General features: G+C 39.6%; 1 protein-coding gene across 15 annotated transcripts in view; it reads right to left on the minus strand.

Moving 5' to 3' along the window:
- Positions 1-1,804: 1,804 nt before the first annotated feature.
- The window catches only part of TUB (TUB bipartite transcription factor), a 146,532-nt gene continuing 130,757 nt past the window's right edge, over positions 1,805-17,579 (minus strand). For 13 of the 15 annotated variants that reach the window (XM_086894360.1, XM_086894371.1, XM_086894365.1 and 10 more), the window contains 3 exons: positions 14,914-15,012; positions 14,333-14,504; positions 8,383-13,917 (listed from right to left, as the gene is read on the minus strand). In XM_086894360.1, coding sequence (XP_086750486.1) covers positions 13,784-13,917; positions 14,333-14,504; positions 14,914-15,012 — 405 coding nt within the window. In that variant the 3' untranslated portion in view covers positions 8,383-13,783. Of the gene's footprint in view, positions 4,317-8,382; positions 13,918-14,332; positions 14,505-14,913; positions 15,013-17,579 lie in introns of those variants that run through there. The other 2 variants (XM_086894363.1, XM_086894361.1) reach the window with 2 other exon arrangements.

The following is a 17,579-nucleotide window of genomic DNA, read 5'->3' on the forward strand; positions in this document are numbered from 1 at the left end:
GTGTGCTCCTAGAATAAGTACCAGACATTTTCTCCCAGCTTTGTAAAAGCCAAAGGGGTCCCCTTTTCAATGCCAGGTCAATTTCCCATTGTTTCAAGCACTAAGAAGGACTTGAACCCCCCCTTTTACATGGAAAAAAAAAGGAGCTGAACTCCCCTTTTACACGTGCCTTGCAAGGGCTCTAATCCCTTACACTTTAGGAGTTGTTAGAGCTACTTTTAACACCTGTGACAGGGCTAAAGGCTTCCTGTTTCTTTGCAGCAAGGTGACAGAGAGACTCAAGAGCTCATCCCTGAGGTGGCCATGGCCTAGACAGCCCCTCCCCAGGGACCAGTAAGTGCTCTCTGAATGTAGCCATGGAGCAGCTCACCAGCAGCCTTCAAACTGGGATTCCTCCTGTTTGAATATTTCCTTTTCACCCTTTGCCTCAGCTTTCCCCCTCTCTGATTCAGAAATGTCTGTTTAAAGGAGAATTTTAGAAAAGGACCATCAAACGTGCGTCTCTAGCTTTCTCAACTATTAACTGCTCACTTCTACTAGAGAACACTCATAATTTGAAGGAGAGCTTAACTGATCAAAATCAGGATTCTCAGAGAACTTTGATTAAGTAAGTAAATCAAAATCATAGGTTAGAACATCAGCAAAGCTGGGAATTTGAGAAAAAGTAACAGAAGCTCAGATGGATGCCCATTGGAAGCAGTCAGGCTCTTTAAAAGCTCATGCTCCTTTACTTGTGATGCTTCCCACCTGGCAAATGAAATGGCTTCAACTTTTTGTTAAAGCTAAAGGAAATATCACATGTATTGGTAAAATGAAATATTATGATAAAACTAGATTTTAAAACCCGGACTTCGTTCTACCTGAGCATTTGAGAATGGTTACAGATTGTTTCGGGCATTCCATGGGATCAGGAAAAAAGCAAAAAGATCATTGCTGGCCCCAAAAATACTCTAAAGAACATTAGTTATCAAGTGGTATTTGGAAAACAGATAAATCTCTGAGAAGTTTATGACCTAACTCTTTGCATTAGTAATTAGTGTCCATATCTTGGATTTTTAATTTCCCAGCTAAGAATAAGAAAACTACGCTTACCTTTGAGAATACAGAACAATCTAGTGCAATAATCTTCTACTTAAATAATATTTATTTGCACATTTTAATAAAAAATAATAAAATTCTATGTTTCTAACCTCACGTATCACAAACACTGGGGAAGAGAAACCAGATAAGAGTTAGCAAATCATCTCTTTATCAGTGGTTTTATACTGACCATGTATTCCAAAGCAAACGAATGCAACAGCAGATCAGACAGACTGAGCATCCCAAACACAGCTGGAAAGGTTGGTCTGGTCAAGTGACTTTTCTAAGCTTTGGAGCTCCATCAGTTTGTTTGGTTTTTTTTATTCCTAAAGAGCAAACAGACACCTCTTTTTTTTTCTCAGTGATCTTCCTGGGTTGGCTCAGTGCTCTCCTCTCTGTTGGGACCAAACACCTGCCCAAATGCAAGATTGCCCAAACTATATTGTTCCTGACAAAGGAAATTGTAAAAATACAGTTTAAATGGCACTGGAAACTCCTTATGTTAAATAACTCCATATCCAGTGGAAGTAATTTATCGAGGTGTTTCTGACCTTGGGTAGGGAAAGACCTTGTTATTTCAAACAAGCTAAATAATTCTGTAGTGTTCTGTATTCACAAACACCGGAGCCTCTATGACACACACCACGTAAATTATGTGAGAATACAAAAATCAGTCGTTGCACATACTGGTAAATAAATACATTTACTCCAGAATACCAAAGAGTTTCTTTAAAAAATTTAATTTGCAAAAGCACATTCTTGCAGGTTTATCTAAAACTCTCTAAAGTCTGAACAAAAAGGGAGATGCCTGACTACTAGAAACAGACCAAGACAGTTTTGTGTGCAAACAAGCCGGACATGTTACAGCTATGGGGGAAAAACATGTCTGGTTAAATGTTAGTTCTCACGAGTAGATAATTTTTTGTCAAATTTGATATATTCCATTCTTTAAAAAGCCCGTATAATGTAATGAAAATATAGACCATAACATATTAAAATTCTACTGTATAACATCAGTTTATTTAAGAAAGGCAAAGAGATGAATCAGAAAATGCTTACTTGGGAGTTAAATAAAAAAAATGTAATTAATCTGCTTTTTTATTTTCTAGGGACAGAAACATTAATGTAGCACATTTTCTACTTCTTGAAGTTTAAGTAAACAAGTCAGAAACAAAGGTAATTTTTCTTTGCAGGCATATAGGCTCAACATATTCTAAAATGGGTATTTCTACAGCTGCTCCCAAACACTGGATCATTCAGACCATCATTAGCTGGATGAAGAGTGTTAGAAAGTACAAAATCAGCTCAGTGGCTACTAGGAACTCTCAGAAATGAACCACCTCTAGAGTATGTACCTTCTGAGATACTTCTAGAGGTGCAACAAATTACAAAACATCCTCCACAGACATTTTTTTGTTTTGTTTCCCTGTTCTTGAATATAAGAAATTGTTCAAAAAGGAAAAACAAAAGCCCTGGGCTTGTGATCGTGGGGTAGAGATCAGCTCACTGCGTAGATCAATCCCACTGAAAAGTCAGCTGAAAGGAAAAGTAGATGCTTCTCTGTAATAATTCTCATGGAAAGCACGAGAGAGAACAACTTCTTGTAATCTTTTCAACCGATTAAAAAAAATCACTCGCTCAATATGATTTTAAAAGAGGTTTCAAATAGCTGACTCTTTTTAGAGACATTTTGCAATAACCCCAAAGCAAATTAATATCATGGCTTATGCTGTCACTGTGAACAGAGGGGAAAAAAGATATCACCAAAGGAGTTTTAAGTCTATATCCATTTATATGTGCGTGTGTGCACAAACGTTTGCACATCTGAACCTGGAGAACGTTGGGAAAGTCATAAACTAAACCCATCCCACACTTAATACTGACAGTCCTGCTGGGCATGCATGTATGTCCCCTTTATACTTTGCATACAGCTGTCAGAGGACCTGATTTTCCTGTCACTGAGCACAGGATTTTAATTTGAAATAAACTTTGTTTCAATCACCAGAAAATATGTTTATACTTTAAAGATAATAAAAATTATTGAAGTTCCAACATTTGTCTTTTTCATACATGTTTTTCAGTAAGAGATTTGTTTCTTGCAGACCTTGTTTCTTAGGGAGACTCCCTGCATGATTTGCTAGTTCTTGTGCAGGTTCAATTCTGCCCTGTTTTATCCCTTAAATCATGGGCAAGGGCTTGTTTTTCTAAATGCTCTGTGGAGTTGCAGGAATGACATCACTGAATTTGGCAGCATATTTAATGGAAAAAGTGAACATTTTTCACCAACAGATATTCTAGATCCCCCATCTGAGTGTCAACAAGTCTTCATGGGATGTATGTAAGAGCAAACTTTGCCCTCCCTTCCAAATCCAATTTTCTGAAGTGTTCCTGCCAGCAATGCCCAATTTTTGTGATCCAGTTAAGCCCACATTTAAACAAAGACAAGAAGACATGAGGACTCTGGCAGGGACACACAAGTGTGGCATTATGGAGACACAACACAAGTTAGAAAGAAACACTGGTCACAGCAGCAGGCTTGGGGTTAGGCCTGACACAGAAACAAATGGGCATGAAGAAATCTGTACAGAAATTGAGCAGTTTAGATGAGAAACAAATGGTGTGGGCAGAGTTCTTACCAACATTGCACAACATCAGCAGTGGCCATCAGTCTATCACTGAACACTGAAATCCACAACTCCCTCTAAGCAGTGCCAATCACGCTCCTGCCATTCCCAGCACATCCCAGTGCCCGGCCCACACGCTGGACTTCCTCCACATCTGCAAATGCAGCTCCTTTGCACTTGGGTTTGCTTCTCTGCAAGTGCACTCCTTGGATTCTGTGCTGCCTTTTTGTGGGCTTAGGGCTCAAAATAGCACAAGTATAACAAAAAAGGTGTTCTCTTCTGAAATGCAATGCAAACACAGGGAGAGTTCAAGTAAAGAGCCACAGGTCCCCGTTTTTGCCTTCAGAAGGAGCTCTTTCTTCAGGATTGGGAGAGCTGTAATTTAATGGCTTCGGTTCAGCATTTTCTCTGCTAAGCTTCCATGCACGTCTCTGCAGCCGTGTCCTCTGACTGGTGACAGACACACGAGGTAGGGGACAGCACACGGGGACAAACATGCACTGTGACAGAGCAGGGTGACAGTGAGCATGTGAGAGCTGCACTCTCCGAGATAAACCCGCTGTGTGTGCTTTTCTGACATGGCTTGCATGAATGCTAAGAGGGGCTCTCATCCTCCAGATCCAGGCAGATAGAAATGAAGAAGAAAAAGAGAAAGGAAGATTATTTTCTGAGGAACAAGCATAGCCTCTGATGGGCACTGTAAAATAAACCTAGTTCTACGGGCATCATTTACATCACGCTCCTAGAGTCAAGCTCTGCTACACTAATAAACCTTCCTAGCAGCTACCAAATCCCAAGTAGAAAGCACACTGTTGTCAGGAAGCTTAAATTCATCATACAGGTGGCAATAAATCAGAGAGTGCTGAAAACTACTGCAGTAGGAAAACAGGAGCTGGGAAATGTGGCCTCTACCGTGCAGGTGCTGAGCTTTGAGGTGCAGTTCAAGAAGCCAAAAAATGTGGTACAGTAAAAGTCCTAAGTGCCACCCTGAGAGTGCAAAGAGGTGAATCCCTTTACATGTCCACCAGGGCTTGGTCAGAAACCTATTCAGCACTTGAAAATACCCCAACAACCTTGAACTGCCCAACGTGATGAATACCCAGGTGGAAGATTATGCAACTGAAGGCCAGCCTACTTCAAAATGAGAACATATACACAGGGATTTGACACGCTTTAATTCACAGATATTTACTTTATAGAGCTTTCACTGACTTAGAGTTCTGGGCTGTCCCCATATGGAAAAACCTGCACGTTTGAAAGAAGAGAAGGTTATAGATGGGATGGGAAAAAAAAAAAAAAAAAGAAAAATCAGGGAACTTGAAGCAAAACAAGGAATTCCAGTAACACAGATAACCAAGAAGCTGAAAAGCATCTACCACCTGCAAGAAAGTATTTGAAGTGATACCAAATAGGAATTCAACCTTGTGGACTTGTGCCATGTAGTCCAAAAGACAGAATAAACGGTGCTTTTGAAAGCAGGGGTTTTTTAGGAAAGAAAAGAAAACCAACAAAAACCTTGTCATAGTATCACTGGACTCAGTAACTCTTGAGAATTCTTCAGTTAGAGCTCTATTCCACAATCAGCTTTTTGAGATGACACTGTTAGAAATCTTAAGAGCACACATCCCCTGCTGTAGTTTTGCTTTAAAGCAGAAGTTAGAATTAACAGTACATAGAATTTCTTTTCAACCTACTTTATAAAATATTGAATCCCCAACTAAATACAATTAGAAATTAAATAGAGCCTCATTGTTTTTTTGTTGGTTTTTTTTTTTACTTATAAAAACTCTGTAGGCTTGATTTAAATATTTTGCTGAGCAACTTTTCAGTTCCTGACATTTGCTCAGTGTTCTCATGTCTATTTGGGGTCATTCTCATAAATTAATTTCCATGAAACTCAATTTCAGTGCAACTTAATTGCCTGATGAGAAGTCTGTAGTTACATAGTTTGGTTTTCCAGTATTCTAAAGTGAAACACTTTAGTCTTCAGGATGAAGCTCACAATGGAGACCCTCTGTCTCCTAGTGCTCACCCATGGCAACAGCTGGGACAATAAGGAATAATAACACTCCTGGTTGGCAAAAAAAGCCTTCTGCCAATCCAGGCATACAGCACTAAGTGTCAGTGATTTTGTCTAGAAATCCTGGGGTTTTTTTCTTGGAAGAGTTCATATATTTAGTAACAAATACCGAATCACATGTAAGGCAGCCGGAAATGAGGCAGAGCCTTTCCTAGAAAACACGGCTCTATTTGTGTTGAGCACTGGAAAAACTGCCCTTCAGAAAGAAATGTCGTGGTGCACAAACCAGCAGCATCATTAGGCAAAACCCAAGGAAAGCATATTATTATATAATATGCTGAGATAGAGATATATACACACATATATAATATAATAGCTATGTTATGTTTTTTCCAGCAAGACTATCAAGCTCTGCTTCTACGACAGCTGAGGAAATTGCTGGAAAAAGCAGCTACCTCTCAACTAAGCCAACTTGGTACACCTCTAACTATTTGAAAGACTCTTTTATTTGAGCTTAAACCACATCTTTGAAAATGTTTTTAAAATAGCTAAAAAATGCTTTAATGTTTAAAGACACATCAGGATTAACAAAGTTCTACTTCCGGAAGGCCAGGAAATTCTCCCTAGGGAAGAGAACTGGATGGTAATAATTGGGTTATCTTCTGCTGGCCCAGACTGGAATGAAGACCTTGTGCTACGAGGTGCCAGGGCTCATAAACTTGTTTATCATTATGTCCATCACAGGCTAGACTTGATGATCTTGGAGGTCTTTTCCAGCCTTACTGATTCCAGGAGCGGTGTCCAAAGCCCACCCAACACACTCTGGTTTTGTGGACTGGTGAGATTTTCTGCACTGGCAAAATAAGTGATCTCATGTTGAAATCTTCCAGCACATCAAGACTAAATGTTAAGATTACACTTACCTAGACAGTAGGCCTTTAAAAAAAAAAAATTTCAAAATTTGAAGGGAGTGAAAATATTCCTGCTGTTATTTGGTAAACCAGCATAGGAAAGGTACATGATTTCCTATGTGATGTTCAAGAGTGCCTAGGAGAATTAGGAAGTGCAGTCTTGCCAGGACTTTGGAATTCTCACCACTTGGTGTGTCCTCATCACACTGACAGATTGCTGCAGTCACAGACTGGCAGTCTGCATGGAGCTGCAGGATCAGAAGGTTACTATAGCTTACTAAATCTCCTAAATGAGAGCTCAAGCTTCAAATCAAGCTTAAGAAAAGAAAATTTTCAACAAATAATTTGCTTGCAATTTCATCCAGACTGTAAGCATTAAACTTAGCTAGATTTTAATGTTAAATTTTATAAAAATGTTTATAAATTACATTCTGTTATTTTGAGAATTACACTTCATAAATTACTGACACTTCTAATGGCATTGTGCCAACTGGGACAGCCTCAGTAAGAAGCCACAGAGACTGGGTGAAATGTGAGAAACACTGTAAACATCCCAGCTGAGTATAAAGGTGGGCAGAAATCATGAGGCTCATTGTTTTTAAATCAGATGTGCATGACAGAGTCAAAGTGGGCAGTAACAACACTTCTGAGCAACTGAGTCGCATCCAAGGGAAAGAAAAAACCAAAAACACAAAAAGGCAATTTGCAGCACAATTGCCAAGTGCCTCAGTTTGCTACATGAAAGCATAAATGGGTGACTGCATTAACTGAACCTCTGCAATGTGTCCAGGAATAATAGTTTTAAAACAACAGATGCTGGGAAGTGAAACACAACCAACAGCACACACTGTCAGAAGGAGCAGTGTATCAGATGGTTTGTCCTTACTGGTTTTTGCTGCACTTTTGGTAACCAAAAATAACACAAGGCAAAAAAAAAAAAATGCAGCCTCACTTAAATCATTGACAAGACTTCCATAGAATTCAACAACATCAAGATTTGATCATAAGAGATTGGTTAGTTATGTGGTTTCTACATAGGCAGCAGAAAACTTCACATTCTGGTTGGTTCAGGGAGCATTAAATTGTGTTCTGAGCACTGCAACACCACTGTCATGCACCAGCCTCAAAGCACTCCTGGAAATCCTCTCAGCAGAACAGAGATGGACACAGCCAGGCCAAAAACCAGGAGTTCCATTCAACTCACTGGAGCTGAGGCACAAAGAGGTTCAAAGATTTGCACAAAGTCAGACTTTCTGTTGGGATTAAAGCCCTGGTGACCCCATCCCCAGGCCTGTGTTGTGTCAGCCTAGAAGACTGTGTTGGTTTTAACACAGATTTTGACTCTTCAGGACTTTTTTTGCCTGTACCCAAGCACAGACCAGATCATGAGTATTAAAAGTACTTGTGAGGTTCTGACTCTCAAGTAGGCCTTTGTTACAGTTCATGTGCTTAACAAGCTTTTGTCAGAGTAATTTTCAAACTGCCATTGCAGACTTAAATAAAACCATGATAAGCTTCCAGTGTTATTGTATAATCCAATTATGATGTGAATAGGGAAGCTTTTTTCTCAAAATGTAAGCATCATTTTTCTGAACAGTGTCCTCTTCCTAGAGCCATTCAGCAAACCAGAGTAGTGGCTCCATTAAAGAGTTTCAGGAAAGCCACTTCATTCAAGTCTTCACAGTGAAGGTACAGATAAACATACCCTTACTGAAAAAGGAGAATGGAAAATGTATAGGCAGTTAAATAAAATACAACATACAAAATAAGTTTTAATGCATTTTCATCCAATATACAGGCATTTGTGAGTATCAGCTACTGAGCTATAGTTCATAGCAAAACACCAAAGCATTGAGATAGTTGTGCAAATTGTTTTCTTAGTTCCTTGGCGAGCAACAAAAAGAACTGAGGAATATCTACAAAATTAATTTCAAACACTTACAGAGGAGAACCCTGGAAGGTACTTTTTGTACATGAGGAACAACAGGAACCTGATTTCATTAAGTAGCACATACAAGAGAAGCCTGCACCTACAGTTAGATTAACTCTACTGCAAGATTTATATGTATAAAACTACTTTGTTCTAGTAATCAAAATGAGGCCTTTTGAAAAATCTGAGTCATCAGCCCATAGTTCTAATAAAGGTGACTGGTGTGCTGTCCTTAATTGCCAAGCAAAAATACCTGCTGGTGAGCACAGGCTTCTGTAAAAGCAGGAAAAATGATGTTTTAGGAGAGCAGTGGGACAGTGTGGGGCAAATAGTTAGAATGCCACAGGATCAAACCCAACATCTTCCCTCTGACACTTGCAATACATTAGGAGAAACCATCTCTGCCCAGAACACCAGGCAACCCCCTGTCTTGTCCTACTACCATCAACAAAGACAAAATAATCTGATATTGGTCTAGACTCATCATCCCTTCAGGGCAAAACCCCTTCTTCCCCCTTCCTTGTTTTATCCTTACGTGAAATTACAAATTAATTAATAATAAAATTTGTAAAAATCTATGATACAAGAACTGAGAATTATTTTCCATAGTAAAGAATTGATTGATTTTCTGACTTTTTTTTTAATGGGCATCACCCAGATAGGAATAAGATTTTAATAGGAGAAAAGTAGGTCTAATGCCCAATACTTTTAGAGAGCTCACTGGTGTCTCTGCTTGCTTAAAGCCCCTCCTTTGTTCACCACAAGGGAGCAAAACCTCAGAAAGTTTGAACTGGTGGCATTGGTTCCCCATGACCGATAAAACTCTGGTGTCATTTGACTCCACAATGAAATTTTTCAATTGTGCAGCCACCAGATTTTATTACAGAGCCCTTTTCACTCCAGCTCCTTTCAGTGCTAAGACCTCATGAGGACAGCCAGTTGGGAACTCCAGCACTATTGTAAGGCAACTTGAATAGCAAGAGATTTGCCCAGTAATTATTACAAAAACCATTCTCACTGATTTCTTAACAGCAGAATTTATAACAAGAGCCTATGACATTACTGTTTTATGTGCCATATATTATCCTACAAAAGGAACAGAGTGATGTCTAGCTTCTAAAAAATAAACTATTTTAGGCCACCAATACAATTCAGCTCTCAAAATTACTTCCAACCTTTTGGGAAAAAAAAAAAAAAAAAAAGAAAAAAAGGAAAAAATAAGGCAGCACTACAAAGGGAATCTAACAGCCTGCCTCCAGGCTTGTGGACAGCTCTGCTCATTGATTTGCAACCAATGGTTTGGAAACTGAATGTTTACTGAGAAAAATTTTGATTATATTTTAGGCAAGCTTTTTTATCTGCTACCTTTTAATGTGTTAATTCACTCTAATGAAAAGCCAAAGGGCCAAATACACCCCTCTGATAAGGCTTCTATTGTAGGAGCATCACTGAATGTGCACCAAAGGCATTATTCATCTGTGGAGAGATCACTGAGCAATATTGTCAAACACTTCTGAGTTGCACATCCTTGAAGAGCAGATAAAGGAATTGTAAAGAGAATGAGAAGGAACAGAACATCAGAGATGAAGAAAATTAGATAAAGGGCCAGGAAGAAACTGTTTGATGTAAACAGAGTGACAAGTTAGATTAAGAACTCTCATTAAAGCATGCAGCATTTGCCCATAAGCGATTCAGGCAAGGAATTTGTTTACAACTCTGCCAAAATCAACAGCAGATGCAAAAAATCATCAATATTGGGATTTTAAATAACATTAAATCTACTGTAGCCAAACATTCACTAAGACTGTGTGAAGGAAATACACAGCTCGGGGCCATTCTGTTCTCTGTCACACTGAGTAAACAAGGTTATGCCCTGCTGCACGCAGGCCCAGCAGAAGTTACTAACAGGAGAGTACCACTAACTACTCCTTGGCTACTTCAGCATGCACATGTCTCTGAAAATACTTACTAGTACCAAAACTTTATTACTGATGGGGAAGAAAATGTAACTTTGTGAGGAAAATGTAATTTCAGGTATGACTCTATGCTAAGACAGAACCTGGTTTGATTTTTCCAAGTTGGGAGGACAAAATTTAGAGATGTGCTGGAATGTTTGTGGTATCACCCTGCATGTGACCTTCACCAGAAAATATGCAGCAAAAATTACCCATCAGAAATTATATAGATTCGAAATTAATCTTTGAAACTGCTTTCCAGAGCAAATGGTAAGGCCAAGTGAATAAAACCCAGTACCTTGCTCGACAATAGTGAGGAAATAGGGTTTTAGCAAGGGGCATTAGGAACAAATCCTGTTCTAACTGAACCAGATTTAATGAGAGTTCCTCACTCTTAGTCCCAGGTTAACATCCCCCTCTAGTGACCTCGATTTATTGTGGGCAGTTTTTCCCTCAGCAGCTCGTTGGCTGATGGCCCTGTACGATTCTGTTAAGATGATGGGAATTTGAGCCACCACTTTCCTCCTGGCATGGTTACAGGTTAAAAAAAAATACCTGGCTGGGAAGAACATGCAGTGAGAGTGAAGTTACACAATGTGCTGGCAGCAAAATTGTCCCAAGAAGCTGAACTTGCAGCCTTTCCCCAGCCCCTCATTCTCACCCTTGTGCAGGAGTTCACTGCACATGAGTTTCCTTTCATGCCAATTCCCTGGGGGGGTCATGATGTGAGTCAGACCATTGTTATGATCTGGGTTAAAAATAACCCTTCCTAAACCAACTCCACCACTGGAGCCAGCAGATTGTGTATTTGCACCACAGGACAGTGTTATGCACGGACAGAAAACCGTGTCAGGTGCCACTCTGTCAGAAGTAAGAGCGCGACTGGCGAGGCACAGGATTGAGGCCATGCAGATTCAGCCATTCCCGTGCTGCAGAGTTCTTGAAATCCACATCACACCTAAACACCAGCACTGGGAATTTCTCACTGGTCTTGCAGTAGTCCAAACAAAAAAATTCTGGTGGTCACTGGAGCTAGTTTTTAAAGGCTGACATGAGGTACACAAAGGCCTAAGGGCCTGCTTTGTTAAATCCGAAGTGAGGTGACAGATGAGGATGTGAAACTGTGGGAAACCACCAGCTACAGAGGAAAACAAAGCACCCATGTGCAAAGCCAAAGGATCACCCTGCAGCTCATGACTCAGCACTTCAATCATTCACTGAGGGAACTGATTTCTCTCAAACAAAAGGTGTCTTTCCATTTTATACCATTGCATGGAAAGGCTCCTTGCAATAAGATGAGAGGGGGGAAAAAGAGACAGAGCTTCCTGTTAATTTATTATAATATTTGACATGCCGAGTCTATCAACAAAACAGTCTTTAAAGCCAGCAGACTTTCTTCCCATAAGTTGTTTAAAAGATTAGAAAAAATGCTGGCAATTATTTATTTTCATCTCTTATCTCTTTCATTTCTTATCTGAAATTCCTTTGTCTGTATACTGGGAAGGAGAGCTGAAGGCAAAGGTGAAGAGAGCATATTTCTTTTGTTAGTTGAAATGATGCAGTCCAAATGGCACAAACTTAAGGAGAGCTTTGTGACCTGACCCCTACAGTCAAAAAGGGTCTGTCAACTATGAGAAAATCAGGCTTTATCTCATTTTTACATTGCATAATCTCTGGTTGTGCAGTGCAAGAGTTTATAAGGAATAAAAAGGAGGGCCTGAATATACACAGTATAAAACACAGCTACTACTTCACTCACATTTCCACACCCTTCTGGTGAACATATAAATCTCATTACTCTGTGTGCCATTCTGGACAACACTGAACAGAACAATGGCAGCAAGACCATTATTTTTAAAGGTGTTGTACAATGTGCTTTTGAGTTGCAGCTGCTGGCTTTTGAAATGTTCAGGAGAGAAGATAACAATGGTTTGTTCTTTGCTTGTGTTTTGTTTTGAAATTGTATTTGTTTATATATTCCAGATAGATCAGAAAAAAAAAGTAAATGCAAAATCTGCACTATTTTAAGCTGTTCTGTGTCCTGCCAGTGTCTCACCTGAATGCAGCATACACTAGATTTGCCTAGAAGGATTTAGCTCAGTAGCTGGCACGTTTACATCAGAGAACAACATACACAGTTTCAATCGATTTCAAGCATTCTTACAATGGGAAATAAATATGAAAAGTGGTTGTTGCTCAAAGTTCAAAAAATGCGATCAACAGATTGTAAAAGCTCAAAAGGCCAGACAAATTTAATAAAATATTTCCATTTACCTTCCTCAGCTTTACACAGCCTGTTCAAAATAATAAGATTCTCTGCAGAGTGCCTTTATCCAATTGTTTATATCACTTCATACAAAATATGTGTTTGAATTACCACAGCAATACAAGGATATAAATTCCCAGCCCACAAAATGCCAAATTCAACATAAGTTATGCTTTCTTGGCATCTAGATGTTTTCCTTTTCCCTTTCTGTACTGCAAATACATTTCCATTTGAAACAAATTAAAAAGCATGTAGATGTTAAAACATAATGACAGCTTAGAATTCAAGTGACTTGTGCAACATTATTTTGTGCTTTCCACTTCTCCATTTCCTCCCACTGCAATTAAAATTCATCATGCCTTTTTCTACATGTACAACAGCAATGCATCAAGTTCAGTCCAGTAGAGGTTTTCAACCTTCAGACTCGGCTTTACACTATGTGAGATCCTCGCACAATCAAAAAGAAAATTAAAAAAAATAAAATAAAAAAGTGCATCTTTTTTCCTCATCTTTCTCTTATGCTGGATGATGTGAAGCTCTGATTAGTTGATGCAGGAATGCAACCTTGAGGTACGATTGCAGCCTCGGAATGATTCTTAAATGTAAAAAGAAACTTTTGGAGCGCTCATGCCCTTTCTGGATTTTAAAAAAAGACACCACTGTCATGGTGCTACTGGAGCCACGGTACAGTACATCATGGCACACATCCATAACATAACCAGGGACACGAGAGACAGCTCCTATTTACAAAAACTCGATGTCACGTCCAGAAGAATATGACAGGGAAAAAAAAAAAAAAAAGAAAAGGAAAATATAATTTCCTGAATGTCCTGAATTTTTAGAAGATTCCTTTTACTTTCTCTTCAGCAACAGAGTGTGGTCCTCCACAACTGCATTTTTCCCTGACCTTTTTAGTATGGACCATAAGCGACACCAGCAGGAATTGGGAATCATATGGCAAACTGCTTCCTTCGAGAGGATGCTCACCCACGCCCCTTTACTCACAAGCCAGCTTGCTGTCAAAACTGGAAAGGGCAATGGAAAAGGCTTGTAGTGCACACATTGGGTAGTTGTAGTCCATGGTGAACACGTCCTCAGCCACGCGGCCAAACTGCATCACGATGTAGTCAGCTGCAAGAAAGGTGAGAAAAGGCAAAAAGCATTACTGCTGTTTGCAGCCCTCGCTACAAAAGCGTGCATCCAACACCACCCTCTGTCCCAGAGCAACGAAATACCAACCAAACATGCTCACTCATCAAACTTCACAGCACTTATTCATGCAAGTGGGTGTGCTGTTAGCAGAGAGAGAAGCAAGGACAGCTTGAGTGATAAAGGGTTGCAAGACTTGTTAGTGTCAAAAAAAATGACGCATATAAAAAGTACTTTTTGCAAGAACAGCGAGGAGATGCCTTCTGTAGAGAATGTTGAAGCCTCTTATACAGATCTCAATTAAACCTGCTTAGGTGACACCTGTGAGGGCAGAATCCCTCCCAGACTGTGCAGGCAGTGCTGCTCCTACACCTTACAGGCAGAGAGCTCTACTTACGGTCATTGTCGTGGATAATTTGGAAGTTCTTCACCGAGGCCTGTGTGACTCGACCATGGAAATTCAGAACATAGGACTGGGTGTCATCATTCCAGACTGGTGTCTTGTTGTGCAGCTCAATGACACTCTCTGTGTTTTTGTTCTGCCACCGTGCAAGAAGCGTCTCGTGTTCCTGCACACACCACAGACACGCACTTCAGTTTAACAGCTTGCATGACAAAAAATACATTGACAGGGAAGAAAAAATTCATCTATCCTGGCCCAAGGACTAAACTCTCACCCTCAAACCTCAGAACAGTTTCAGTGAATGAAACTGAGGACTCTGAGGATCTAAATGCAAATGTGCATTTGAGTCCCTTCCACAGTTTGATAAATGTTGGTTTAATGTACCTTTAATTATCAAAACAATTTTTTTGTAGTGCTTTTGTGAGTCACAGTAGTAGTCACATCCCATTGTTCTGCAATTGTTTGAAATACCAATTTATTAACTTCTAGGCCTTCAGGAATGCAAATAAAAACCCCCAACTCTACCTGAAAAACAATTCAAGTAATGTTTAGTGCTGGCTGCTGGTATGACTTACATTTCGTGGCCGGATGGAAACTCTTTCATGATCCATATTCATTCCTGGTATGATCACGCTCATTTTACGAGGTCCTTTAAACCCCAGGACATTTGTTTCCTAAAAATGTTTAGAAAAGATTTCATCATGTTATTTTTATAGTTAATTTCTTCAGCAGAGAGACACGGTGGCAGCCCAGGGAACTTATTTGTTAGTCAACTCAAAAAACATCTTGGAACTCCCACCTTCACTGGCAGTGCCAAACATTCTAGCTTTGTCTTAGAAGCTCCAACAACAGGAAAAATGGAAATAGAGAGGTTTCCAAAAACACTCCTAACACTGGCTGCCAGCCACCTTAATATAATTTTTTTTTTAAAAAAATCCCTTTGTTAAAAAAGGATATGAATTAACCAGATTGCTTGGCTACTGCTAGATCCCAAAATAAAGTAGCTGCAATTTAAAAATCATAAAATGCAGTCACATATTTTGATGCAAAACAAAATTAAATATATGGGACCAGCTCCATTTACTCCAGAGCCAGCACAAAAGCAAACAAAATGCTAGTCAGAGCATCTGATAGCAGTGCTGTGGTTTCCTAAGTTTGCTTAGAGATGGCCACAGTAAAAAAACAAACACATTAGCATGAAGGCACATTTTCTAGCTATGAAGACAGTGAAAGTAAAGAAATCACATGGGCAGCAAAAATAAATCCATGGAAAATACAAGTTCTTCCATTAAACATGATCTGATGCTTTCCTGAGCACCTTTTCACAAGTGCACTCCAGCATTGCACTGTCCTCTCAAAAGACCACCATCAAAATCTAAACCAGCCTAAACCCTTATTTTCATCTGACATGTTTTTTTCTGCCACAGAAGCAACCAGGGCCTTAATTTCAGTTATCACCTGCTTTTGAACCAGAAACAGTAAAGAGCAATATTTTCTAGTAAAACCCAATTTTATCATTAACCCAGTAAATGAAACAGTGACACCTTGAAGTCCATCTCCTCATGTTTTGTGATGGCTGTTTTTCAGACATGTATTTTTTGCCAAACTGAAATGAAGGGCTTTGGAGATGCACTAAGGAATCTCAAGGACATTCCCATTGTTCCCAGCAACATACCACAAGATGCCAAGAACCAGACACCCCTAGCTCCAGCTGGTATGGCTTTACCACTGGGACATTTCAAAGTGATGTATTCAGCTGTCTCTGCTTTTATATTTTTAATGAAAATGTCCTGATTTTATGGAACACTAAACTTATTAAAACATCTCTACTTTTGCAAGCATCTCATCCCCTGAAAACATCTGAAAATACCCACCTACAATACCTGCAGCTTTGCCATCCTCAGACCTTTGAAATAACTTTGCCTGTTCCAGCAAACCATCTGGAGATTTTCCACAACTCAATAAAGATTTGTATGCATGCAAGAGAAATTCTCCTGGATTATTTTACCGCAAGCTCCTGAAGCAATCCAGGCATATTCATATATCTTCCTAACTCTACACATTAATGGGAAGATTCTGCCTCTTTTCTGAATCATTTATGTCCCCTCCTTTGGCAGAGTAAAACATGTTATCAGTTCAGTTGGTTCTGCATCATGGCAAGATGAAAACTGATATGACTGCCAGCAGATTTTATAAGTAGGAGAGACTCAGCACAGCAGAGGACAAGTTCTAAGAAAAGATTCATGCTTATGCTTATTTTCCACTAAGTACTGACAATTTTGGGCTTCTCTGCTATGCCTTACAAGCTTTTCTTCTCCTCAAGCTGCAGTTATGCTGTACATAATTAATTTAGGTGCTGACTGGTTGAAGACATTGTTGAAGGTAAAATTAAATAATAGTGCTGAATCACTTCCCTCCCAACAAGCAGAGAAAAAAAAAAGGACTATATTATTTGGGTTTACTCAGAAACACTGAAATTGGTACTTCTGGCACATGATGAGAGAATGGTTACTACTTACACATTACCACCATCACCAATTACCACGCTCTGTGCTGGCAAATGCTACCCTAAACTCACAGTACCACACTGAAATTACATAAACATGGAATATGTGAGGAAAAATATTAAAATTACCTCACCTCCTGCTTTACTCCCTGCTTCTCTTTTATTTTCCTCCTCCATTGTTTTGTGTCTGTAAATTTAAGACTACAGAGGGTATTATTAGGGGAACATAAACCAAATCCTGATTTCACACCATTTTAATGCCATTGACAGTCTTGGTTTACACAGGAACACAAATGCTGTTCGTTGGCAGAGCCTTATTGACCCAGGACACCAATGATTTTTGTCAGCTCAGGATTTATCCCAGTATTGCTGCACACTCTGCCTGAGCCCATCCAGTCAGCCTCACAATAAGCTGGGCTGCAAGAACACACAGCCTCTCCCCAGGGCTGCCTTTAGAATCTTACACACTTCCAAATAATTACGTAAGCAGGTTGCTTCAGTGGCAGCAGCTGCCCTGATTAAAGCAGCAAGGTGAATATCCCAGCAGCCCCCAGGAGGTTCATGATTTTATTACCCCCATTTTCTTGCAGCCACTTCCCTTCCTGGGCTTGTTTCTCACAGCTATGCCTTGTCCTTAATATTTTCTGTAGAAGCCATCATTCCAAGGAAGGCCCAAATCACAGAACTCACAACACTGCAGGAGCACAATGCAAGTGACTGAGAAGGACAGAGTCT

The sequence above is a fragment of the Cyanistes caeruleus genome, chromosome 6 (genome assembly GCF_971803275.1).
Source record: "Cyanistes caeruleus chromosome 6, bCyaCae1.hap1.1, whole genome shotgun sequence".
Taxonomy (NCBI): domain Eukaryota; kingdom Metazoa; phylum Chordata; class Aves; order Passeriformes; family Paridae; genus Cyanistes; species Cyanistes caeruleus.